This window comes from Dipodomys ordii, unplaced genomic scaffold (assembly GCF_000151885.1).
Source record: "Dipodomys ordii isolate 6190 unplaced genomic scaffold, Dord_2.0 Scaffold43, whole genome shotgun sequence".
In the NCBI taxonomy this organism is placed as follows: Eukaryota; Metazoa; Chordata; class Mammalia; order Rodentia; family Heteromyidae; genus Dipodomys; species Dipodomys ordii.
The window spans coordinates 1,433,299-1,460,716 of record NW_012267259.1 but is presented as its reverse complement, the minus strand read 5'-3'; the positions used below and the strand labels follow the sequence as shown (position 1 = coordinate 1,460,716).

Genomic DNA, 27,418 nt, shown 5'->3' with positions numbered 1-27,418 from the left:
CATAAGATTCTTATCTCCAGTTAACCACCAGAAACCTGGAAGTGGCACTGTGACTCAAGTGGTAGAGCACTCACCTTGAGCTAAAAGACTCAGGGACAGCGCCCAGGCCCAGAGTTGAAGCCCCACACCACAACCACCAACAACAAAAACATGGTTTGGGATGTAATTATTAGAGAAAAAAATAAGAGAAGTCCTTGTATTAAATGTCTACTTTTCTCAGCATATGAGAACTGCAATTTTTTTTTTTGTATTTTTTTGTCAGTTATGGAGCTTGAACTCTGGGCCTGTGTTCTGTCCCTCAGCTCTTCAGCTCAAGGCTAGCACTCTACCACTTGAGCTACAGCGCCAGTTGTCTAGTGGTTTATTGGAGATAAGAGTTTCATGAGCTTTCCTGCCCAGGTTGGCTTTGAACAGAGATCCTCAGATCTCAGCCTCCTGAGTAGCTAGGATTATAGGTGTACAAGCCACCAGCGCCCAGCTTGCACTTTATTTTTTAAGTTCTAACACATTAATCCAAATATGTTTTGGAAGGACTGGGAAGGTGGCTCAGTGGTAGAGCGCTTGCCTTGCATGCCTGAGGCCCTGGGTTCGATTCCTCAGCACCACATAAGCAAAAAGAAAAAAGCCAGAAGTGGCGCTGTGGCTCAAGTGGTAGAGTGCTAGCCTTGAGCTGAAGAGCTGAGGGACAGCGCCCAGGCCCAGAGTTCAGGCCCCACGAACGGACCCAAAAAAAAAATGTATCTTTAGTTGCATAAAGGGATTTTGATTCAACAAATCAGTTTATATAAGTACAATGTATCTTGATTAATATCACCCTTCCATCAGTCTCCTTTGTCTTTCTCAACCCCATTCATCCCCTTAAGTTTTGTAAACCTTACATTTTCTTCCTTCCTTCCTTCCTTCCCTTCCTTCCTCCCTCCCTCCCTTCCTCCCTCCCTCCCTTCCTTCCTTCCTTCCTTTCTTCCTTCCTTTCTTTTTTTGGTGGGTCCTGGAGCTTGAACTCTGGGCCTGGGCACTGTCCCTCAGCTCTTCAGGTCAAGGTGAGTAGTTCTACCACTTGAGCCACAGCACCACTTTGAGTTTTCTGGTGGTTAATTGGAGATAAGAGTCTCATAGACTTTCCTGCCTGGGCTGGCTTTGAACTGCAATCCTCAGATCTCAGCCTCCTGAGTAGCTGGGATTACAGGTGTGAGCCACCAGTGCCTGGCTGAGCCCTCCATTTTCTAAACCCTTTATGAATTGGAAAAATGAGGAGACATTTCTGGTATCACAGGCCGTGAGGGCAGGTTGGAGGTCCATGCTCCAGCTTTCCCAATCTTGTTTGGTTACATCCCTCTGTTTTGCATGACTCTCCTCCACATTCAGGATTGTGAGTATACTTAATATCAGTCTAAAGTCCTCTTTCAAAACAGCCTCTGATGAGCTTAAACACTCTGACACACACACACACACACACACACACACACACACGTGCACACCACATACCCCAGTAATCAGCCTTCAGTGATCTTTGTGCATAAAGATGAAACGGTGTGCTTTAGCTTGATGTTGGTGATGTATTACTATTCGTTCAGGTCTCTTTCACTCCCTGACTAAAGTAATGTCTTTTCTTTTGAGGGGCCAGTTCTGAGTGCCCTGTGGCCTGTGGTACCATCTAAAGTCTGTCTAGGCCTTGGAGGACCACAGTCTCGGGCCAAGTCTCAAGGGCTCAGTGTTCTAAAACCAAAATTATTTTTAGTACTATATTTTGGTCTTGTTCTTGCATCCACATCTGTGACTAAGCGCAATACCTTCAACTAGGAGACTAATTTTTTATTAAGTTATATATCTATTTAACTGAAAATTACTTTTTAACTTTCCACTCAGAAGAAATATTTGGTCCTTCTTCAGCTGAATGTGGCAGTGATAATTGGTGCAGAATAACCCTCTCTGATCCCCAAACATGACTGTTTCCAGCCTTAGCCTTGTGTTCCCTCACAAAGGCCAGTAAAGCTGGATCTCCACTCCAAGATTTTCACACCCTCCACACCTTCCTTTACTATACCCCCACAGCACTAGTTATCTATACCAGGTGTTTGAAGCTTATGCTACAGCCTCAAGTAAGACTTGCTTCCCACCTCTATGCAATACAATATCATAGCTTCTTGACAGTCAGGAGTGTTTGTAGCCAGACCTGAGTGGTTGTCATCCCTATATGTGTTTATAGTAGAAAGATTAAGAAGATGTGGAAGGAAGGGTGTCCATGAACTGACCATGTGTGGTACGTGATAGAAATGTTAACAGGATTCCAAGGAAAGCAAAAATGTTTTCAGCAGCTGTTAAATTCTTTACCCACTTCATTTTTATGAAAATCAAATCATTTCACCACCACCACCACTACCCCCAGAAATGGAGCTGGAGAGAGCAGGAGATCAAGTTCCACACCAGCTATATTTAGATAGTGATAATATTTAATCCCTGTTTTAAGATTTTTCTTTACCAACTAGTATAGTGTATTTTATTATACCATAAAGCATGCAGTAGTGTTAGTTTGTTTTGTTGGTTTTTTTTTTTTTCATTTTAAATATCACCTAGACAGAGCAGGTTAGGCCGGGCGCTGGTGGCTTATGCCTGTAATCCTAGCTACACAGGAGAGACTGAGATCTGAGGATCATGGTTCAAAGCCAATTTGGGCAGAAAAGTCCATGACTCTTCTAGAAAACTGGAAATGGTGTTGTGGCTCTAAAGTGATAAAGTGCTAGCCTTGAGCAAAAGAGCTCAGAAACAGCACCCAGGCCCTTAGTTCAAGCCCCCATGACTGACAACAACAACAAAAAAAAAAAGTAGGTTAGAATGCATGTGCATATGCAGCTAATGGTTTTAAAGCATTAGGAATGAAAGCATCGATTCTGTCTCTGCTCTCTCTGAAATAAAGCCAAAAAAAGTAATAAAGGAGTTAGATTGCCAAACAGTGTTTAAAAGTAAAGAGAGAAAGTATAATTTTTAAACATGGAAAAGTTAATTAGACTTATTTCAATTGCAGATTTAGAAGTCTGAAAAGGTAATACATATATATGTGTGTGTATATATATATTTATATTTATGTGTATATATATTTGGAACATGGTCTCTCAGATGATTTATTAACAGTATTTAATACAGTCTTGCTGGAGATTTCAAATACACATTAGCTTCTCCACATGAAAGTGCAAAAGCTACAAATTATTTGCATCAAGTCTAGCTGGTTTTGTGTTCTGTTTAGCTTTCAAGTAGAATTTAATCAAATAGATCACAGCTGAAAATTCTGAGTGCCCCTTAGAAGGTTAAGTATGACATCTCCTACTGGTAACAGTTAGTTTCTTTGGGAAGTACAAAAGCTTGTTGTGTAGAGCTTTGCAAAAATGCAGGTTTGCAAAATTGTGCATCTGCCATATGTTTGCATGTTGAAAGACGTTTTCTTTGAAATGGTGCCTTTAGAAATAAGGATAGAAAAAAAGAGGAATAGTTCTAAATAATTGGAATCTCAGAAGTTCATTTTTACTGACCCTCTAGTGGGTAGGTTTATGAAATAACATATTTTTAGTTCCTTTTGGGGGGGGGTCCGGTCGTGGGGCCTGAACTCTGGGCCTGGGTGCTGTCCCTCAGCTCTTCAGCTCAAGGCTAGTGCTCTATCACTTGAGCCACAGCACCACTTCCAGTTTTCTAGTGATTCATTGGAGATAAGAGCCTCACGGACTTTCCTTCCCAGGGCTGGCTTTGAACTGCAATTCTCAGATCTCAGCCTCCTGAGTAACTGGGATTACAGGCATGAACCACCAGCACCTGTTATACTGGGGATGAAACCTAGGGGCTTCACCCATGCTAGGCAAGCACTGTAGCACTGACCTACATCCCCCTACCCATCCTGTTTTGATATCAGAATTTATATTTCCAGGATGGAATCTACCAAGAATGCTATTTTTCTTGGCATGTCAGTTGTTCTGATCAAATTTTACATAATGTTATAAGATTCTATGCCATTTTATAAAGTACAAACTCGTGTTTTATCAGAAATAAAATGTTTGAAAAGCTAATCCTCTTGAGAGTGTCCATTTACACTATTTCCCTTCTAAAGTCAAGTGTAGGTGACTACTCAAGCTCTTGAAAGTACTTTTTCCCACCACCACCTACCCCTCCCTTTCAGGCCAGTCCAACTATCCAGCAGCCCAATTCTGACTGCTCTGCTGATACTCTACATGGTCTATGTGTTCTCCAGTTGGGATTCTCATTGTGGAGAAGATGCGCCTCCTCTCATTCCTCTCAGGCAGAGACTGTCCTGAACCATATTCTATTTTCTTGCTCTATGACATAATGCCTTTCACTTCTTTAGTTCTGTCTAAATATTATTTATAAAATATAAATTCAAGACAATTGGCTGGAAATGTGGTTCGGTGGTAGAGTGCTTGACTAGCATACATGAAGCCCCGGATTCAATTCCTCAGTACCACATAAACAGAAAAGGCCAGAAGTGGCTCAAGTGGTAGAGTGCTAGCCTTGAGCAACAGAAGCTCAGGGACAGTGCCCAGGTCCTAAGTTCAAGCCCCCATGACAGAAAAAAAAAAAACTTTTTTTTTTGAGACAGTTTAATTCCCCAACTTTTTATATCTTTTTGTTGTTGTTGTTTAAAATGTGTCGAGGGCTGACTTTCAATAGATCGCAGCAAGGGAGCTGCTCTGCTACGTAAAAAACCCCGACCGTCCCCAACTTTTTAGCAAGAGTCGTTAGTCATGGATAAGAAACACAATGTTTTTCCTTAACTTACTGTTCTGCTAACTATCCTCACATGAGCTGTTCCTGTATGGACCTTGTGTTGTGTGGGAAATTGCACAGAGTGTGGAGTCATACCAGTGGAGACTCGTTAGATGTTTGTATGTGTTTTTAACTTGCTGAAGATGTACTTGTTCTGAATTCCTTTTTCTTAAAAATAGGTATGCTTTTATGAGCATTCCAAGTAGTAGAGTTCCACTGGGGAAGACAGAAATTGAGAGGTACATAAATACTAATGATGGCAGAACATTTCAGGTAGAGAAAGTTTGTGCTTAGAGATTTTATTGTTTGCCCTCAGAATAGCATAGGTTGCCTATGGCTTTCCAAGTTTATATAATAAAGTCTGACCTTTCCTATCCCTCACTTCTATTCTCAACCCTCATCTCCCAACATTAAGAGGAGCTAGAGCGAAGAGAGGCCCTGGAATTAAAGTTGATGTACATTTATTTCTGAGAGGAATAACTTTTCCTAAGCTTTGTGTGGAAGCTGAGCCCCTCACCAGAGTCACTTTTTCCACACTTTGTGTGGAAGCCTTAACTCTAGGGTCTCAATAATTCCCATTTCCTTTCCACATCATTCAAGGGAAGGGGTAAAGGCAGACAGCATGGTCACCCACAGGTGTCCTAGACATGAAGAGAAGGGTTGATAACTGTGCCATTGGCATGAAGCACCCTGAATCCATTCCATTGTGCCTCTTCTCTTCGACATTAAGAGCTTACTGTGTTTCCTGAAACTGGGACATTTTTCTAGGCATCAATTCATGGCAGGAGGGTTGAACAGCCCATGAAGGCACTGTATTTGCAGGCCTCAGAACTCCTGACTGAGGCCCAGGGGACTGCTAAGGCATTCGACAGTGGGTCTTGAGTGTGGAGCTGGGTAACAATGCTAAGACTGAATAGAAAGGTAATCGTCAATGATAGTAAGTCTGTCCTTGTTTCTAAGCCATTGTTATTGGCTCTAATATTTACAAAACTGATGAACAATGATTGAACTGTGCAGAACTAAGTAAAACATACTCCTTCAGAAATGGATAAAAGTTTTTCTCCCAGGCCATTTTTTCCAGTGCTTGTGGAGGAAGGAGAATTGTAATTTTGACAAGCCTTCTAGACTGCTTGCGCAGTCTGTGCTCTGAGGCATTTGGCCTAGACACTTAGTCAAGGCACTGTGAGGTCAGCTGTACCAGAACCTTTGCCAGAGGCAGCCTGGCTGGAAAAACCCTAGCAGAAAGATAAAGATGCATGAGGACAGAGTCAGCCAGAGGATAGAAACCAAATTCTACACGTCTGCTTCTTGGTTTTGGTGAAAAAACAAAAGGGACAAAGGTCATTGGACTCAAAACATATCAAATTTGATTGCAGACAGAAGAGGCTGTTTGATTAGTATCTAGGTAGACCTGTCACTTTTTAACCTAGATTGCCCTTTCTGGGGAGACACGGCTGGGAAAGGTGGTCCAATCTCCTATTCTTCACCCCTCTTCTCTCTATCATCTCTTGCATCCAAGCCCTCATCTTCTATCACCTTCTATCATCTTCTTGAACCCTGGTACTAATTCTCCAGCTGCTCCTCTTCTAGGGGCTGCTCTTCTTCCAAACCCAAATCCAGCCGGGTACCATGTGGGAAATGAGCACACAATGCTGTGGGCAGGCAGGACTGAACCTGGAGAAGACTAAGCAGGGCTATATGTAGGAGGGGAAGATGGGGGCCAGTAACAAAGACAATGTGGGGAAGGGAAAGGTAGCTGTATGAACAGCCTCAAACATGGATGGCGGCTGCTTGAGTCTGGAGTGTACAGAGGATCTGGGGAGTTCCTTTGTGTAGAGGCCCATTGTTTGGGTAAGAAGAAAAGCAGATAGAGCCAAGAGGTATGCATAGCCATTTTGTGGAGATCCTAGAATCCAGCCAAATCAGAACTGGCAATTATTACATGGTACTTTCTAATGTTGGGTTACATTGGAGAATTGCTTTTAGTGATTTTTTTTCCATTTGCATTTATCTTGGCTCTCCAAGTAAATGTTAAGATCCCTAAGGGCAGGGACCATATTTCATGTTTTTATTAAATGCTTTTATGGTACAAAGGGTCACTCTGTAATTTAATTTATTCTCATATTGGGTTATCTTAAAGTGGAACAAAAAGTTCTTACCTGTTTGATAATACTCAGGGGTAAAATTATGTAATGTCTGGAATTGGCACAAAACAATGTGGAGGAAAGAAGTTGAGGTAGATAAAACAGTGGCTATGAGTTAATTACTTGGAGCTGGCTGTGGACAGAGTTCAGTAGACCATCCTCTCTACTTTTGTGTATGTAGGGGTGAGTAATTGTCTCTGATGAAATGTTGGGCCTAATAGAACCAAGTAAGCCTTCACCTTGTAAAAACCAGCTCTGCCCCAATTCCTCATACCTTAGTACTATGAGCTAGGCCCCGGTACTTCTCCCTACCACTGCTATAGCCGTGACCACCAGACCAGCCAAGAAAACAACAATCCATCCGCCAGATGGCAAAGAAGACCATTAGACTACTGTATTTGTTAAAAGCATCAGTGGTTAATAATGTAAATATTAGTAAAAAGAAAGGAAGGATAGATTAATGCAGGTCACCTCTTGCCTCAGTCTGTTCAGGCTGCTATAGCAAAACACCATAAAACTGGGTGGCTTGTAAACAATAGAAATTTATGTCTTCCAGCAATAGATGCTGGAAGTCCAGGATGAAGGCATTGCCAGGTTTTGTATCCAGTGAAGTACAGTTTCTGGTTTATCATTCCCTCTTAGCTGTGTCCTAATCACTTCCCAAAGGCCCCATTTTCTAATGGCATCACCATGGTGGTTAAGCTCCAATTTGAATGGGTAGGTGGGAGGACATGCACAGTCAGACCATAGCCTCTTCAAGGGGGACTTCATCAGAATTTTATGATAAAGCAGCATTCTTTGTTAGAGAATGCTTTGTGTCTTTAGTAGGATAAAGAAATAACAGAAAACATACTACAGTATAATTGCCCTTTTAAAAAACATAGAATTCTCTCTTCCTTACTCTGCTTCTTTGTGAAGTAAAGCAGCATTTAAAAAGCTCCAGAATTCATGTTGTCTTCCTTTCATGCTGAGCAGACTTTAGTTCTTCAGAGGGGAAATTAGTAGTTTACACCTTATTGTATTATTTAGAGCAAATTCTGATTTTAAAAAAAGATGTGTTCCAGAGTCTTTCGTTCTAAATAAGCCCAAATATAAAAGAATGTTTTATTATTTGTTTCCTGATTTTTAAAAACAGAGTATATTGGTTATTGAAATTTTCCCTTTAAAATGTTTTGTGAATAATTTTCAAAATAAATTCTGATTTTGCTTAATTTTTGCATTTGCAGTATATAAGAAATTGACACCAGGTGCTGGTGGCTCACGCCTGTAATCCTAGCTACTTAGGAGGCTGGGATCTGAAGACCAAGGTTCCAAGCCAGCTGGGGCAATAAAGTCCCTGAGACTCTTATCTCCAATTAATCACAGAAAAAGCCCAGAGTGGTAGCTATAGCTCAAGTGGTAGAGTGCTAGCCTTGAGCAAAAAAAGAACCTTAGGGTCAACACCCAGGCCCAGCGTTCAAGGCCCAAGACTGGCAAAAAAAAAACAAAAAAGAAAGAAAGAAATAGAATTATCAGTTGGGCATGGTAGAAAATGTCTATAATCCTAGCACTTGGGAAGTGAAGAATCATGAGTTCAAAGCTAGCCTGGGCTACATAGTAAATTCAGGCCAGTCTGGACAACATAGCAAAAGCCTGCCTCAAAAAGGAAGAGAAGGAGCCAGGTGCTGGTGGTTCACTCCTTGCTTCTCAGGAGACTATGATCAGAAGCCAGCCTGGGTAAGAAAGTCTGTGAGACTCTTACTTCTAAGCACCAAAAAAGCTGAAAGTAGAGCTAGGACTCAAGTGGTAGAGCTCCAGCCTTGAGCAGAGAGAGAGAGAGAGAAAGAGGGAGAGGGAGGGAGGGAGGGAGGAGGGGGAGAGAGGGAGGAGAAGGGGAGAGAGGGGGAGGGAAGAGGGGAAAGTGGAGGGGGGAGGGAGAGGGGGAGAGAGGGAGAGGGAGAGGAGAAAAGGGAGGAAGGAAGGGACATGAATTGAAATATCCATGAGTGATTCCTGAAAGTAAGAGATAAGCAATTCATTTTTCTTTGTTGAAAGATACAAATTTAGAATAATTATAGCCTGTGCTATAAAATTTGACTCCTTACTCTTAGAGTCAAAACACTGTTGTGTTTTGGAAATCACTACAGATCTTCAAATGTTTTTACCTGCTGTGTTTCACTTGCTTTCTGGGACACTGACTTGAAAAATAATAACAATTGTGGATATTGCATAGAGAAGGAAAGCGCCTCTTCAGTTTCATGTCCTTTGGCTGTGGCCTTTGTTGTTGGATAAGGCTGAGCAAGGTGCTCTGTCTAGCCAGCAGCTGCCTGGCCCTTATCGGGCCTCCCAGCCCACGTGAATCATTTCAACATCACGGCCAGTCTTCAGCATCGTTCTCTCCACTGGTCAGAGCAAGCCTCATCAGCTGTAATGGTTTACAGATGAGGTAACTCAGTGTCAAGGAGGTGACATTACTTGTCCAAGTTTGTTAATGTTGGAGCCAGCTCTAAAATTCAGATGTCCTGATTTTTCCCTCCATTTGACTGTTCACTGTCTAGATGGCAGTAGTCATAAAAATTTATACTTCCTTATCGTGGTACTCATTTAAATTTCAAATAATTGGTAAATATGACAGTTACCATGGAGAATATTAAGTGCCAACTGCCTGCCTTTTGCCAATCTGTCTCAGCTGGGGAAATAAAACAAGGCAGAAGTCAGTGTTGTGCTTGGCCCAGCTTCAGCTTCATACTCTGAATGGCATTGGGCCCAGTGGCTCCCAAGGCCAGGCCTTGAGAGCCAGGCCCTGAATTGATATTGGGGATCTTACCACCTTGATTTGTGTCTACAGCAGATTCAGAGTCATTGCCAGGGGAAGTAGCAGCAGATATGCTTCCAGCTTCCCTGCCTTCCTTGTAGCCACCACCTTACAGGTTTCAGCAAGAAATTATGTGTGTGCTCCTTGTGGCCCTGGCTGGCTAGTCCTTGAGTGGTCGGTCAGCAATAGGCCAGGGTTCCAGCAGCAGCCCTGCTCACCAAGAGCAGAGTCATCTCAGGCATCCCAGTCTTGCTTAGTAATGCTGCTTTGCAACCTCCAGACATGCCTCTGGAGGTACCCTGCTGTGCTGGTGCTTATTATTAAAGTTGTAGACTTGCAAATGTTCCCTGCATTACAATTAGAGAGAGAAAAATGAAATTGTACCCATGCATTTAAGTTTCTAACCTGACTTGAGAACAGATCAAGACTCCATTTTGGTATGGTTGCCACCAGCACTGTCAGTAAGTTATGTCTTTTTGTCCAGAAAAGAGTAAAAGTGGGAATCATGAATAAAATAGGATAGGCTTTTTTTCTCTCTCTCTAGTCCTAGGGCCTGGGTACTGTCCCTGAGCTTCTTTTGCCTAAAGCTAGCACTCTGCCACTTGAGCCATAGCACCGCTTCCAGTGTTTTCTATTTGTGTGGTACTGAGGAATTGAACCCAGGGCTTCATACATGTTAGGCAAGCACTCTACCACTAAATTACATTCCCAGCCATAGGATAGGCTTTTGTAAATGAAAGATTTGATCTTTGTCTTGGCTTACAAATACTGACATTTTCACATTCACTAGCTCTCTGCAAGTATTTTCCTCAGCCATGAAATCTGAGCTCTGGGTAATGTTTGATTTCTGGTTATATCTCACCTACCCCTTGTTTATTATACTATCTCTACATTAGTTTTGGAGAGTAGAGTATTTGAAGTATTATTTTCTACAGTATTGACAAGCCAAATGTCCTGTCTTCTAGTGATCTGTTTAGATGGTCTGTGGTAGCCCTGGTCTAAAGAAAGCCCTGAGCACTCCACATGGCCTTTGAGTCTCTAAGTTGTCCCAATGGAGCAGGGGTGACAAAGAGACAGATGTGACATGAGAAACACCAAAAGTTCCCTTCAACTTTTTCCTTCTTTCCCTACTCTTTCTTCCCCAAGCTGGCCACATGGTGCCCTGTGGCTATGCCAGCCCAGTACCACCACTGGCTAGCACTGGAAGCCATTGCAGTCAGTCAGCTGTTGCTGTTCATTCATTTGCTGTGAGCCTGCCCAGGATGCTTCTTAGACCTAGAGGAAAACCTTTATCCTCCCAGCCATGCCAATATTTGGCTTCCCCTGGTCTCTGTCTTCCCAGTCTCACTGCAAGGAAACCTTTGCCCTAGAGAAAAAAAATTCGGATTATCTATCCAAGACACTCTGCCATCCTGTGGTTAACAGTCTGCCTGGTTAGCCCCTGTGCTTGGGGACACTGAAGTTAGGCACAGAACTGTTCAGAAGATAGCTATGCAAAATCCTGCAATTTCTTAACTTCAAAGCAAGGAGTGTTGCTACTGCGGGTTAGAGAGAACTCACAGTACTTTGTATTCAGATCCATCTCCTGTCATCATCATCATCATCATCATCTCTGTGTTACCAGCAGTAACATTAAAATAATTAATGATTCACATACTAGTGGAACTAGGAAGCTTCTGGCAAAGTTTGGATCAACAAGACTAGGAAGCATGACTTCTGTCACCTTTTCTGTTTGTTTCCTGCTCACCTTCACTTGGTTCTCAGGCCCCGTGAGCATATTCCCAGCCTCTCTGTGTCATAGGCCAGACTAGCCAAAGGCCCAAAACACTCACTGTTACATGTTGTTGTTCTCATTTATTAAGCCAGTCTGCATGGCTGTGAAGAAGTAAACACATCACATGATGTGTTTTTGATTCATTGATGACACATGTTGGAATAACAGTGTCTCACTGGGCAGGGAAGCCACAGGTCTGGCTCAGCCTGTCATGGTTTGTGCTTGGGTCACCAGGAAATACCACTATGAAAAATACAAAGAGTGAACTCCCTCCTTTAAATGATAAAATGTTTTGGGTTTTTTGTTTTTTTCACAATTCAGGGTTCAGGGGTAAGTAGACAGGGCTGTATAGTTCAATGACAGAGTACATACCTCTGGTATTAGCTGTGAAATGATATGCAGGGATGAAGAGACAAGCATCAGGAAAAAAAAGTGGGAACATAAGTAGACTGAAGAAAGTGTCATTGCCTTGGCAGTCACAAAGCTTTACATATACTTCCTGGAATGGATTGTTCTATCAGCAGTGAACAAACCTCTCCCAAATATATGTAAAGGAATGTTAATAGCCAAAGCCTGGCTTTTACTTTGTGTTAAGTAAGAATAATCACAACATAACTGTCTAATAGTAAGTAATAGCCCTTAGAGGCTTGAAAACTGTCAAGTTTGCTTATACAATAAACCCTAGAATTTCCAAAGTCATTCGTATTGTCCAAATAGCTCCATATTTGTCTGAGTATGAATTCTCTTCTAGATATCTCTTTGAAGTACTGTAACAAAGGTTGTGTTTCCAACCTGATAGCATTAGCTAACTCTCCTCCAGTGAGTGACACACCTGTCTGGGCTGGGGGAGGTGGGTGAAACCTTCTGTCTGCCCTTGTCCCTCCCTTGTCTCTCCATTTTCCAAATAGCTCTTCACACCTAACTCCCAGCACAGTCATCTCTGCCATGACAAAGTCAGAATTTTTCTGGAAAAAATAGCATAAAGAAAGGTTAAGCTGGGCCCTGGTGGCTCACACCTGTAATCCTAACTACTCAGGAAACTGAGATCTGAGGATCGCATTTCAAAGCCAGCCCAGGCAGAAAGGTCCTTGTGGGACTCTTATCTCTAATTAACCACTCAAAAACTGGAAGTGGCACTCTTGCTCAAAGTGGAACAGTACTAGCCTTGAACAAAAAGACCTCAGGGACAGCGCCCAGGCCCAAGTTCAAGTCCCACAACTGACAAAAAAATGAAAGGTTATCACAGATATAAAGGCTTAATTTAAACTTTGTAGTCATATGTTTGTCTTTTTTTTTCTTCAACCTTGACAAGAGTCAAAGGTAAAAGACAAGCCAGGCACCAGTGGCTCACACCTGTAAATCCTAGCTGTGCAGGAGGCTGAGATCTAAGGATCATAGTTCAATGCTACCCTGGGCAAGAAAGTTCATGAGACCGTTATCTCCAATAAACTACCACAAAAAGCCAGAAGTGGAGCTGTGGCTCAAGTGGTAGAGCACTAGCCTTAAGCTGAAAAGGCTCAGAGACAATTCACGGGTCCTAAGTTGAAGTCTTAAGAGGACCAGCAAAAAAAAAAAAGGGGGGGGCAATGAAAAGTGAACTTAGCAGACAAATGATGTGGCGTATACCTGTAATCCCAGCTATGTAAGAGGCAGTGGTTAGAAGATCAAAGTACAAGGCTGGTCATGGGCAAAGAGCTTAAGACCTTACCTCAAAAATAAAAGCAAAATGGGAGAAGGGTCTGACTCAAGTAGTAGACTCCTTACCTAGACAAGCACAAGGCCCTGCTTTCAAACGGTAGTATATCCCCCTGTCTATCACTCATGCATTTGTTAAGGGGTTTAGTTCCTTTTCTGTAATTAGCTTCAGGTGACTACAACAGTAACCATGTGTGTCAGTATCATCCATTATCTGTGCTAGATTTTCCTAGGAGAGACTATCACAGTGTTAGGCTAGTCAGCAATTTGAGAAATCCACTACTCTGTTAGGCTAAAGTACAGATCTACGAAGTCTGCAGGTACGTGATTCTAAGGAGACTATGTTGAAGAAAAACCTCACATGCTCAGGATGTGCAGCATTCATGACTGTGCTGCCCAAGTTCAGCTAAAGGCATGCCACCTTTCAACGGATCTGAAATTTTCACCTTATCATTTAAATTCAACACTTCTACTTTGCTTTTTAGGTACCATTTGCTCTTTGGGGAGGTGTATTTTCACAAAATCAAGGAAAGGGACACAAACACTCAACAGATCACGCACAATTTAAGCACAACTGACAGTGATGTGAGTCTGAGTTTCTCCATGTCAACTGAGCTACATAATGAATACATGGGAATTTAAATATTTCAGTTTGGGATTTTCTTTTAATATATTGATTTATTTTGACCATATTTGCTCAAAATCATGTGTAATAACTATGAGCTGGGACAGTGGCTCATGCCTGTAATCCATGAGAAGCTGAGACCTAAAGGATTGCAGTTCAGAGCAAACCTGGGCAGAAAAGTCCACAAGACTCCGTCTCCAATTAATCAGCAAAATGTCAAGCTGGAGGTGTGCCTCAGTTCACAGAGTACCAGTCATGAGCAGGAAAGCAGAGCAAGAACATGGAGGCTCTGAGCTCCATGGCCTCAGTACCACACAAACAGAGAACAAATAAATAAATATGAATAAGTCAGGATTATTGCGTTGTCTCCCAAGTTCAAATCACACAGCGCATTTAGTTTTTTCAATGTCATTGGCTTACTATGACTCATTTGTTCCTAAATAACTAATTTTTTTCACTAATTCACTAGCATATAGGACCCAATTTTCCCAACTTTTTATTTTATGTATAACTCTGAGTTGTCCAAAAATAATGTGTACCCTTTATTGGGATCCCTGCCCTCATGGAGCTTGTGTTGTGGTTAGAATTATATCTTATAGAAACACACTGTTTTCCTGGGAACCTACCATGGACCAGACATCTGGGTCCTCCTTGTGACTAGAAACCCACTGGTGAAGAAGAGCAGGCAGTGAATTTGGTAGTAAAATTGGGAGCAAAATGTTCCACCTTCCAGCCTCCTGAGTTGGATTTGTCAGAGGATGCAGTTCAGTGTTTATAAGGGATTTATACAGTGGCAGCTTCAGCTAATAAATTTTAATTATAAATACGTATCCATGGTTGTTCTCTACATCAGGCTTACTGAATGAGCAGACTTCTCATCCCAACATTTGGGGATACCTGCACTCCTACTTTCTAGCCTCATCTCCAGCTGCTAGCCATACCTCACCACTGAGCCAGCAGCCTCCTTGATCATGAGGGTCCCAGCACGGATCAAGGCTCCTCAGAAGCACTCTCTGCAGCTGGAGGGCCTGACCTTCTTCCTGTCCAAGTTCCCTACCAGCCCCTAGAAAAGAGAGACATGGAGAACTGAAGACAAAGCAGAGTCATTCCTTTCCATAGGCTCCTGGCCTGAGGAAGAGCAGGCTTAACGGGAACATTTGCTCAACTTCTGGCTGGTGATATGATAATATGTTTGTAGAGAGGTGTTACATGAGTAAATTTCAGCCATATGCTCTATCCTTCATACTTTTCTTTTTACCCCAGTTATGGAGGCCATTTCTATTACTTGTAGACACTCAGAAGTGGTGAAACGATTTTCTGAGCTCCAGGTGGCCTGAGCTTTCAGGACTATGTCTGCTAACTTTATGGCTGTCCCTCACAGCTAATTTTGTTCTCAGAAAGCCAATGCATGGCCAGCCACCACATTCTTGGATATCTTCTGAGCCACCCTCATTTTGGGCTTCTTGATTCTTTAAATAAGAAATATTTGTATTTCTTAGTTTACATTTCTTTTTTTAATTTGCTTTATTGTTATTATAGAGGTAATGTGTAGAGGGGTTACATTTAACATGAGTCAGATAATGAGTACATTTCCTTTCAGACAATGTCATCTGTTCCCTCATTCTCTCCCAGTTCCTCCCCCCGGTCTCAACCCATGAGTTATGTAGTTCACTTTCATCAGTGTCCAGTGAGCTCCACTGCTGTACCTTTTCAGCCTTTTTCCCTCAAGTTCTGGGCCCTCCCCCACCTTCCTGAAGATATACACATGAATGTACCGTTTGACTGTTACAGTTTTCTATTTTGCATTTAGTCCTACATTTTTTCCTTTTTTAATTTTTGTATTGCTATTATAAGTGTGATGTACAGAAGGGTTAAAGAACATTTATTTTTAGGTGAATTCACATCACAGTGCAGTGATATGAAGCTGAGGCAGAAGGATTACTTGAGCTCAGGATTTTGAAGCCAGCCTGGGTGACATGTCAAGACAGTGTCTCAATAATAGCCAGGCACCAGAGCTCACGCGTATAGACCTAGCTACTCAGGAGACTGAGATCTGAGGATCGCAGTTCCAAGCCGGCCATAGCAGAAAAGCTTACAGATCCCATTTTCATTTAACCAACAAAGAGGCAGGCTGGAGCTCATGCCTATGATCCTAGCTACTTAGAAAGCTGAGATCTGAGGATCATAGTTCAAAGCCAGCCTAGACAGATAAATCAAAAAGACTCTTAATCTCCAATTGATTAGCGAAAAGCAAGAAGCAGAGCTTTGGCTCAAGCAGTAGAGGGCTAGCCTTGAGCAAAAAAGCTTAGGGATAGCACCCAAGCCCTGAGTGCAAGCCCCAGGACCAGCTCATGGTTGGGGGAGAGGAGTAGGCAGACTGAAAGTATGACTCAAGTGATAGAGTGCCAGCTATGAACAAGCAAAGATGAGTGAGAGTATGAGAACCTGAGTTCCAGCCCTAGTACTGGCAATGATAATATCAATAAATAGTTGGGCACCAGTGGCTCACTCCTATAATCCTAGCTACTCAGGAGACAGAGATCTGAAGATCACAGTTTGAAGCCAGCCTAGACAGGAAAGTCCGTGAGATTTTCATCTCCTTAATTGAAGAAAACCATAAGTGGTGCTATGGCTTAAAGTATTAAGAGCACTAGCCTTGAGCAAAAAAGCTCAGGGACAGTGCCTAGGCCCTGGGTTCAAGCCCCATTACTGACAAAAATAAATAAATTAAATAATAATATTAATAAATAGTAATAGAGAAGTAGACATATAAAGTAGAACTAATGCATTTCTGTCACCAGAGCTTATATTCTGATATATTTGTAGTTTTTTCCATTACAAATGGCAGAAGGTATGCTTCAGTTGTAGCCATTAACTAGCTGAATTGGTAATAGAGATGCTTCCCAGTTTGTGGGATAATCGTTTCTCCTAGTGTACTACCCAAGTCCTAACCCTCCTAGCCCCCAGCATTAGCCAGCAGAGAGCCCTGGGCGCCCTCCTCTTCCCATCTTTGTCCTGCTCCCTGCTTGTACCTTGTGTCCTACTACATCCTACACCTGTGTGAGCAGGCAGCACCAAGCCTTTCTTTCCTCTGCAGCTCCTAGTCACAGGGACCTGGCTGAAGGTGACAGTCACCGAAGATTAGATGAAGGGAAGTTGGACGTTCCATAGTAGTGGTCTGGAGGATGGTGACAAGAGGATGGGGACAGGCGGCTGGGTAATCCACACACACTATAATCCAGCTCTGGATTTGAAAGGGGGAAGAAGGCTTTCCTCGCTGTGCTATGACTGACTTGTTGAGCCACTTTACTGCTCATCTCAGCTGGGCTATCCACTACAAACCCTGAAGGCACTGTGGGCAGTAGCTGGTCTACCCATCCTGGTCTACACCAGCTTCCAGCAGTTTCCCAGCTGCCTCACTGCCAATGCTCGCCCTTCTCTTGTCTACTGACAGGCTTTATATCAGCTGAAAAAATATATATAATGTTCTATGTCGCTATTTGGCTTTAAATTTTATTAAACCTTCTGGAGCCATGCCTAGTGCTTGCTAGAGTTTCTGATACTATCTGTATAGTCTTTAGGTGGAAGCTGGAAATCTCCATTGAACTTCTGTGGTAATAAAATTATTGCAGTTGTGCCCTACATCTGCTCACTGAACTTCCTGTGGGTTTTCACCAGATCACATGACTGACAGCAAAGACAGGCTGTAGAGTTTGGGTCTGCTTATTATATCCAAGTCTCCACCACCAGATCAGACCTCTGCTTTGTCTCTGCACTGGGCGTCCGGATGTCCCACTGTGGTAGGTTGATTCGCTGGAGCTGATAAAAACGTTCTGGCCACACTTGAGAGTCTAGCATTACCTCTGGCTCCAGAAATCAAAACAACAGGATTGTTGTAAGTAGCTTTGGACTGAGACCAAGCTCCATGTTTCAGAGATGAGTTTGCTCTCCGTATTGGACTAAATGACAGGACAAGGATCTTGGAGAGAGAGGAGTAAAAGCCAGAGCTTCACCACAGCTTCATGAGCTGAGGTACCCAGTCCCCTGGTTTGTGCTAGCCAGTGCCAGTTCCTGCCTTAACTGGTAGACCAGGGCCTTCTGCTCCTTCTTGAGCACCTCCCCTGCATTCCTAGACACCAGTAGTGCCCAGGGAATTGTCCTGGTGGGAATTTACAAGGTTGGTTCTGAGAAGTGTAATGGGAGGTATTGGTGAGAAGCAGTAGACAAGCAAGGCAGGGAAGTCCTAGGAGTGCCCGTGTGGCCTGTGGCTGGCCCTGGAGTGCCCAGGGGCGTGTTGGATGTGTCTGGGATGAAGGCTCTCCTGAGAGAGGAAGTTGGACTCCCCTGGGGGAGTCCACGGGATGGCATTATTGTCTTCCCCAGCTTGCAAAGGAACCTAAAGAGAGAAGGGAGCCTTTTTCTGGGTTGTTGATTTGACTTTCAGACATGACATTTCTTGGACTGAGTCCTGACAAAATGTGTCCCTAGCGTCCTGAGTGCTAAGTAAAACCTTTTGTCTGTCTTTTCCTTGGCTTTTTAGACTTCTCAGAGGAACATATGGTTTTAAGGATGTCTATTCAAGTCTATAACCAGTGAGACAGAAGGTCAATTGGGAGTTGGGGGGACAATTAAATGCAACCTGGGACCAGCTCGTGCAGCAGCTATGTTCATGTTCATCACGTTAGCTGAATACTGTGAACACTCATATGATTTATGTTCATTGTTTACCTTTTCAGAATAATCCTGGTACATTGGTCTACTCATTGGAGTAGAAAGGAAGCTCTTTACCTTGCACTTTCAAGTGTTAGCCTTGTACAGCCAAGCTAGAGAACAGCCTCTTGTTTTTCTTGCTGTTTGTGCTTCATCCCCTTCCTGAACCCTGTAAGTGCTGGTGAAAAGTTTCCAGCAGACAACCCAGGAAATAAGAGCTCACCACTCAGTGCTAGGGAGTTGGTGCTGTGGCCTCGGGGTCATGCACATGTGCTGTGTACGTGTCCAGGCAACTTTCCAGCAGTGACTCTGTGTTCATGTTGTACTGCCTCTGCTTGCTATGAAGTTCCTCCACAGACTTGGGATATGGTGGTTTGGGAGTCCCATCTGGAAAGGACCAGGCCTTAAATAGCCAGCATGGGCAGAGGCCAAGCTGGAAGCACAGCTTTCAAGCCACAGTGCAGCTCTTCAGTGGCTTCATGTTTTGTCTTGGTTAAAGCAGCTGGGAGAATTGGCCTCAAAGACCCCTAAGACTTCTGAGACTTACATTACCCACTGTGAAGGCTGCTGGACTGCAGGGCAGCATCAGGGTCTGGAGATGTTTAGACTTTACTACGGTCATCTCCAAAAGCCACATCCAGTTGGAATTGGAAGGCACTCTGAGATCTCCCATTCTATATCAAGTGATGAACCTGAGTTCTAGAGAAAGCCCATGGCATACCCCAACTACCCAGCCTGGTTTTCCCATCCCAGCCTGAACCGCCAAGAGAGCAAGGCCTGAATTTCAACCTGAGTACACTCAAGTATGGAGATGAAGTGACTATTGGCAGAGGGACCATGAAATCCTTGCAAGATATGGAATCTTGGCCGCAGTGCCTCTAGGAAGCAGCAGAGAGAGAGAGAAAAAGCCTGCTCCATCCCTCAGACTCCAACACTTCCTAGCTGGGGCCTTTTTGCCTTTTTACCTTGTCCTTGTCCTTGTTGAGCCTTGTTTCTTTTTCAGTGTGTGTGTGTGTGTGTGTGTGTGTGTGTGTGTGTGTGTATTTTCTGACTAGGTCAGCTTTGAACTGTGATCCTCAGATATCAGCCTCCTGAGTAGCTAGGATTATAGGCATGAATCACCAGCACCCAACTGAGTTTTGCTTCTAATCTCTGTAACAGAGTCAATAATCCCTGTAGCAGAATTATTATTGTGCAGAGAGACACAAAGCCGTTTATTAACTCAGTCATTTAATTCAGCAGTGGTTAATGATATTTCAGGTACTCATAAGGTTTCTATTTTCTTAGAGTCTGTATTCAAGGGTAGGGGATTGGTGGCATACAGTTAAAGAAATTGATAACCAAAATAAGCCCCAATTGTGGTAAGCAGAAGGCACCAGTTTTTACTCAAGAGATATGCCTTTCACATCCCACAGGGTGACCATTCCAGTCAAGTAAGCTCCTTGCTGGGTTGTCTCTCTGAGCTCCAAGCAGAAGAACCAGGACAGCCACAGCCACTGAAGCCACCTAGCCCCATGCATTTAGAGGATTAACTGCCTCAACTCTGGCTTCGTCTTGGATATTTCTGACTGTGCCACCTAATCTTATGGAAAAGTTGCAAATACCTGGATCATGATTTTAATGCTGCATACTTAGAAGTGACCCTCTGTTCCCATTGCCATTACCATAAACTCCCCTTAGGACCGTTCCCCTTGTTAATCAAGCCTACCTGGAAGACAAGAACAGAGGCAATTCTTCAGACCCTGTGCTTACTACAGTACTTGGCGCTCAGGAAATATCCGAAGAATGAATAAGTGAATGAAAACAGATGGGGCTAAAACTACCTGCTTTTTTGAGTTCTTGTTCCAGTTATTTCAAAGATTAAATGAGAAACTGTATGTAAAGTATTTGAATATGCCTGCTAAATGTAGATAATTATATTAGCTATGAATAGCTTAGCTATAATCTCAGACTTACTAGGTTTTTATAGAGAGCTTCTATAGAAATAATCATTGATCAGCTTGAAGAATAACTTCATAACAATATCTGCATGTATCTGCTATTGACAGATAGCTTATACTATTATATCCTTATGTACTGTTACATACTATGCATAGGATGTTCTTGCTATTCTGACCATCATATTCCCTTAGATTCTTGCCTACAATATCTAGAAGCCATGGTCGTTGCTGGCCAGTGTCCCCCTGGTGCCTTTATAGAAGGCAGGATGGATTGTAGTCTAATCCTTTCCACAGGATAGATTTAACCAGTTGATAAAAAGGATCATTGGGGTGCTGAGTACAATTCTATGCCTATCTCTGCAGGATTTCAGGGCAGTGTTTAACTCATTGTTCTTTTGAACAGGGGAGTCACCAGGTAAACTTAGTACTAGCCATAAACTTAGTAATAGCTCTTGCCTGTAGGCATTCCTTCAAGAGAAGTTTGAAGCATACTGTATTTCCCTACTTTTTACTTTTATTTCCCATTCCTGCCTCCTCAGATGTACAGACAACAGTCTTGTGTAAATTGCCTCATGTCTCCTCCCACAACCTGCACAAGAAAACCCCCAAATATGTCCCTGGATGGACATTCTTATTTCCACCTACAATTGCATTTTTTGGGGGGATCTGGTCATGGGGCCTGAACTCTGGGCCTGGGCGCTGTCCCTCAGCTCTTCAGCTCAAGGCTAGCACATTACCACTTGAGCCACAGCGCCACTTCCGGCTTTTTTCTTTTTGCTTATGTGGTGCTGAGGAATCGAACCCAGGGCCTCAAGCATGCAAGGCAAGTGCTCTACCACTGAGCCACCTTCCCAGCCCCTACAATTGCATTTTAATGTCTCTGCCTTCATCTGTGGCCTTCTAGTGTAACAGGATATATGTTCCTGTGGATGCATGTGCATGGTGTACCTAGTGCCTCCCTTCTTTCTCTTTCAGTTCTTCCACTCTCAACATCCTACCTCCTAGGACCCTGGCTTGCCCTGCTCTCTACACCCACCTAGAAATAAAGTCACCAACCTTGCAGTCTAATCCTGCCAGAGCCACCTTAACCCAGAAAAGAGACCTAAGTGGTTTAGTAGATGCCTATTGTTCCACTGGCTTCTGGAAGGAGAATCTCCCTCTGCCCCAGCCAGAGGAAAGATCAAGAGTAAAGTTAGAATCCAGATCAAAATTCTAGTGACGTACCGTACTGTAAGTGCAATCTCAGGCCGCTAAACTGCCCACCTCGTGTCAGGTTGGGCTGAAGTGTACCTCCAGCACACTGCAAGTGTGTGCAGAGGGAACGCAGCCTCTCCTGCACTGTCCAGACCTTGAGGAGGATAAAGTGAGGTGAGGCTCCAAAGAGCCGTGACGAGTACCTACACCTTTGTCTCAAGGTTCAGGACTTGGGAGGGGGAAGTCCCTATATCCAAATGACTCAACCCTGAGTACAGTGTTTCTCAAGAAGATCCATCCCTTAGTGTTGAACTCTCAAGATTTACCTGTGCCACAAAGCAGGGGCCACTGTGATGTCTCATCTTACCTCACCCATTTGGAACCTAATCAGCAAAATGACATTAACTGACTCTGTGTCATTCACTCTGGCCACAGATAATTTGCATTCTCCCAGGAGAAATATTTTAAAGGCTTATAGGGGCTCCCATACAAACTCCACTGCTTTTGCTTGGGTGTGGATAAAATCATATTCTTCTCCTTGCAGAAATTCCCAGAACTGAAATTCAAATATGTGGAAGAAGAGCAGCCTGAGGAGTTTTTCATCCCCTACGTCTGGTCTCTGGTCTACAATTCAGCTGTAGGCCTGTACTGGAATCCACAGGACATCCAGCTGTTCACGATGGACTCCGACTGAGGCAGCAGGTGCCCAGACCCACCCTCCAGCCAAATAGCCCTGCTAGATAGCTTCTTGCTAGGAAAGAGAAGCAAATACATTGCCCAGTGTGTCTTCAACTGGAGAGAATCACACAGCGTGTTCCCTCACACACTTCAACTTGGAGATTGGTACCAGTTGGCAGTAGATCACTCAGCTTAGAGTTTAGTGCAGCGGGGGAGGGGTGCACATAATAAATGTAAAAACTTGCTATTCGATAAGCACTTTTTATTTATTAACCAAAAATCTAGAGTTTTCCCAGGATCCTCATACCTTAGACATCAGGATAACATATCAATAGTACACAATTTTTATGCATGTCTAAGATTTTCCGATTTAAGGTTTTCTGTGTGTGTGTGCACGCGCACGGGCACGGGCACCTGCCTGCTTGCCTGTGTTTGCCTCTTTATCTTCTCTTTCAGAAAGGAAAAAATGGCTGTTTGTGGGGGGAGATTTGGCCCATGAGCTAAGACTGGAATTCAGTTGGAGTTGAGCACAAATTAAGTTATTCTGGATAATCATGGGGGAAAGCAAGACAATTCTGAAAGCAATCCTTTTTCTTCAGGCAAGCTCATAGGAGCAAAAAAGACTGGCTTATTAACACTTTATTCTGTATGAGATGAGAAAGGTGGTTTTCTCCTTATTCCTGAGTTTTAAAACATCACGTGAGACCCACTGTTTGGTCCCTGAGCAAGGAGGAGTTTCCCTGAAGGACACATGGCCACCCACCACTGGTTGCACTGAGCAGAGCCCATGAAAGCATCCTTTCAAATCACCTCCCACACACACACACCCATTGTCTCTCTGGCCAGCCCCTCCCCAGCCAGATGGATGAGGAACAGAGTTTCATTCCCAAAGATGCACAGTTTTCTGTATAGCAACTGTGTAATCCAGATGAGGCTGGGCAGCTAAGTAAAACTGCTGTCATTAGTCCATCAGAACCAGCCTTTCAGCCTGTCCTTGTGCCCTGGAACTCAGGGTAGAGCCATTTTAGCCTGCCATATCACCAGTTACCCTGTGTGTTGTAAATGCCATGGCTGGGCACAGTGGCTCACATGCTCAAGAGGTAGAGATTGAGGCATAGTTCAAGGTCAGACCAAACAAAAAGTTAGGGAGACCCCATCTCAACCAATAACTGGTCATGGTGTGCATATATGTCATTCTAGCTATGTGAAGTATAAATAAGAAGATTGGTGATGATCTAACTCAGCAAGGGCAGAATGTAAGCAGAAAGGATTGGGGTGTGGCTCAAGTAACAGCAGACACAAGGCCATGAGTTCAAACCCCATTGCATACCTGAGTGGTTTACCCACAGAAACGCGCACGTGGAGCTGTTTTCCTTGGGCTTTCAGGGTAGATTGACGGTTTCCTTATCCTCATCTGGAATAAAGGAAGAGAATCCTGAGGCCAGATGACTGTGGGAAGGCTCTTCCCTGGTGGGCTGGGTGCCCGGCAAGTGTCGCTTACCCACTGCCACCCCAGTGCTCAACCTGTCGAGCCCTCTCTGCCCCAGGAATGGCTGGTTCACCTGGAATCTCACCTACAGAGCTTCTTTCCTCTGCCTCAGCGTCTCAGTCCAGCTTTGGGGAGAGGTGATATGCAGGTAGAGTGACTTGATTATCATTTCAGGTAGCAGTTGTGCTTGCTTCTATGTGGGAAAATTATTTACAGCTTTAATCAGTTTCTAATGCATTACTGTCTTTAAAACAAAGAAACCCATTAAGGATCACGTGAAGCAGAGTCTGTGGTAGGACCACAGGGCTGTTTGCCTAGGGGACATCCCTAGTCTAGGGGCTGGGTAGGCCAGGGGACATCAGAGGGCTTCAAGGCTGTCAGTTCTTGTGCCAAGAGAAAATAAAAGTCCCCATAAGTCCAGTCATCTTGATGAGGGCTAAGAACCAAGAAACCCTGATGGAGAGATGCCGCACTCCCCTGGCTCAGCCCTTCCCTCTCACACTCCCTCCCTCCCCCACAGCAGCTCACGGGTCTATAAAGTTTCCAGCTGAGGTCCTACCAGCTCCTCCCACCATAACTGAGGCCTGCTGCCTATATCACTACCTCAGCTCTGCACAGCCACATGGCTTTCTTCCTGATTTGAGAGAGAGAAAGATACATTATGCAACCATACGTTTTAAGCAAAAAGCTTCAATTATACCTGTATTAATTCTTTAATTTTATTGTAAAGGTGATGTACAGAGGGGTTACAGTTATATAAGTCAGATTTTGAATACGTTTCTTTTTTGAACAATGTCACCTCTTTCCTCGTTTTCCCTCCAGATTCCCCAACCCCCCAAGTTGTATAGTTCATTTTCAACATAGTGTCTAATGAGTATCACTGCTGAATTAGTTCACTCTTTGTCCCACCATTCTGTGCTTCCCCTTCCCTTCCCCAAATCAGATAACTTACATACCAGACAAAAAGGGACATTGCCTCATTTGTAAGAAAATGGAAAGACTTAGAAAAAATTATATTAAGCAAAGCAAGCCAGACCTAAAGAAACATAGGCTGCATGTTTTCCCTCATTTATAAAAATGATAACGTGCCCATAAATTGCAAGTAAGCCCAATGGATAGTAAAAGACCAAAAAAACTACACTTGGACATGATAAATTAAACAGGACTCCATAAACATTCACACAGTGAGACCAAAGGAGGATATTCTTAGGAAAGGATCACAAGGGCTCAATAGCTATGTGCATATGACCATGTAAAATGATGCTTGCATTAATTCTGAGTATTAATTTGCTTAACTTTGTTTTACATGAAGTAAAAACTTATAAAATGAAGTAGCACAGGATCAGGCAGGAAGTTAACATCTGATTTGTACTCAAGATATGAAGCTGTTATTGCAGTATGTACAATGTAAAAGGTTCTATTACAGCATTGTTTTTTTTTCTAAATCTAGCAATTGGCATTTTATTTATCAAAGGTAAAATATAATGTCACCGTTTTAGGTAGGATCCTGTTCAAATATGATATTGAAACCAGAGTTGTAGGTCCTCAGCCCACCTCCAGGGGCTCCACAGCCGCTCCCCGCAACATGAGAAAGAAAGAGATAAGTAATAGAAAGAACAGAAGAAGGAGATTGATTACACAGCACAGGCATACCAGGGGAAGAGAAAAAGCAAGCACTTCTGTTCATCTTTGGGATACAAATACGAACCAATTACAGAGTAAAAGGATGAGACTAAGGACTGAGAGAGACGCCGAGTTTAACGTTCCAGCCACCTGATCGAATCTCATTTCAGTCCTGGTTTTAGGGAGGGGAAGTTGGGGAAGCTGGAGAAAGTATTATTGTCATCACTTGAGGGGAGCAATCTGGTCAGGAAAAGCCAGTCGTTGTTGCCTGGCTAGTGTAGTGGTCAGTAGTAGGGAGATTGTGAGGTTCCTTTACTTAGGGGAAGACTTCTCCATCTCTTCTTATCAGGATGGTACCTGCCAGTCCTGACTTTCCCTTCCAAGGTGATTACAGCATTGATTTTTAAAAGAATGTGCTCCAAGCCAGATGCCAGTGGCTTAAACCTGTAATCCTAACTACTCAGGAGGCTGAGTTGCAGAGGATTGAGGTATGCAACCAGACCAGGCAGAGAAGTCTGAGAGATTCCATCTCCAAATTCACCAGCAAAAAGAAAGCCTAGAGGTAGCTCAAATGGTAGAGGGCTAGTGATAAGCAAGTAAGCCGATCAATCAAGAGTACAAGGGCACTGGGTACCAGTAACTCAAGCCTTGTAATCCTAGCTACTCAAGAGGCTGATATCTGAGGATGGAAGTTCAAAGCCATCCTGGGCAGAAAAGTTCCTCTGAGACTCTTGTCTCCACTTAACCACTCAAAAACCACAAGTATCACTGTGGCTCCAAGTGGTAATAGCTCTGAGCAAAAGAGCTCAGGGTCAGTGCCTAGGCCCTGAGTTCAAGCCCCATGATTGGGGGGCAAAAAAAAAAAAAAGGTACAAGGCTCTGAGTTCAAGCCCTGATACCTGGGGGGAAATAAGAGTTTATAAAGCATAAAATATTATCTCATTGGAGTACAGCTATTCAGGGTCCCCCCTAAAGCAGATTCACTAGTAACTCTCACCCCTCTGATCTGACTAGACAGGAACATCAAGTGCCAGCTGTTCAGACATAGCCTCACGAAGTAGCAAAAGCCCCAGACGCTTCTATTCCATATAATTTCTTTCTCAGTTTGGAGCTTGGGAGGCCTCTGTGGAGACGCCAGTGCCTGACGAGGCCCCTTTCTGTGTCCTCATCCCACGGCGGAGAGGATAGGAGAGTCGTGGGCCTGAACTCTGGACCTGAGCTGTCCCTCAGCTCTTCAGCTCAAGGCTAGCACTCTACCACTTGAATCATAACACCACTTCTGGCTTTTTCTGCTTATGTGGTGCTGAGGAATCAAACCCAGGGCCTTGTGCATGTGAGGCAAGCACTCTTCCACTAAGCCACCTTCCCAGCCCCCCAAAATCATTTTTTAAGTCACTAAATGTGTCTGTGATGGCAGAACCTTCATGGTCTACACTCCTTAAAGGCCTCTTCATACTATTAAAGTGGACTGGGTGGGGGTGGGGGACAGTCAGTCATGGGGCTTGAACTCAGGGTGTGGGCACTGTCTCTAAGCTTTTTTGCTCAAGACTAGCACTCTACCACTTTGAGCCACAGTGCTATTTCTGGTTTTCTAGTAGTTAATTGGAGATAAGAGTCTCATGGACTCTCCTGTCTGGCTGGCTTTGAACTATGATCTTCAGATCTCAGCCTCCTAAGTAGCTAGGATTACAGGTATAGGCCACCAGTGCCTGGCCTACAGTGCAATTTTAATACCAGTTTTGGAGAGCACAAAGGCTAAAACCACAGCATAGCCCCATACACCTGGAAGAGCGATACTTCACAGTCCTATTGGCTCTGAGATGTTTTCAAGCATTCTGGTATAAGTGTTTTGGTCAGATTGTCAAGTTGTCCTCAGCTGGAGGGCCCATCTGAAGTGACTGTCTTAAGACTAAACCTTGGATAGTCAGCTGGAGTCCTACCCTACCACAGTGCTCGCATGTTCACTGAGATGGCACCAGAGCCCT

General features: G+C 43.6%; 1 protein-coding gene across 1 annotated transcript in view; it reads left to right on the top strand.

The window, feature by feature from the left end:
- The window catches only part of LOC105987676 (dymeclin-like), a 93,949-nt gene extending 71,383 nt beyond the window's left edge, over positions 1 to 22,566 (top strand). Inside the window, exon 4 of the mRNA XM_013019028.1 lies at positions 22,188 to 22,566. Within this exon, the coding sequence (XP_012874482.1) occupies positions 22,188 to 22,337 (150 nt within the window). The 3' untranslated portion in view covers positions 22,338 to 22,566. The remainder of the gene's footprint in view (positions 1 to 22,187) is intronic.
- The last annotated feature ends 4,852 nt before the right edge of the window (positions 22,567 to 27,418 follow it).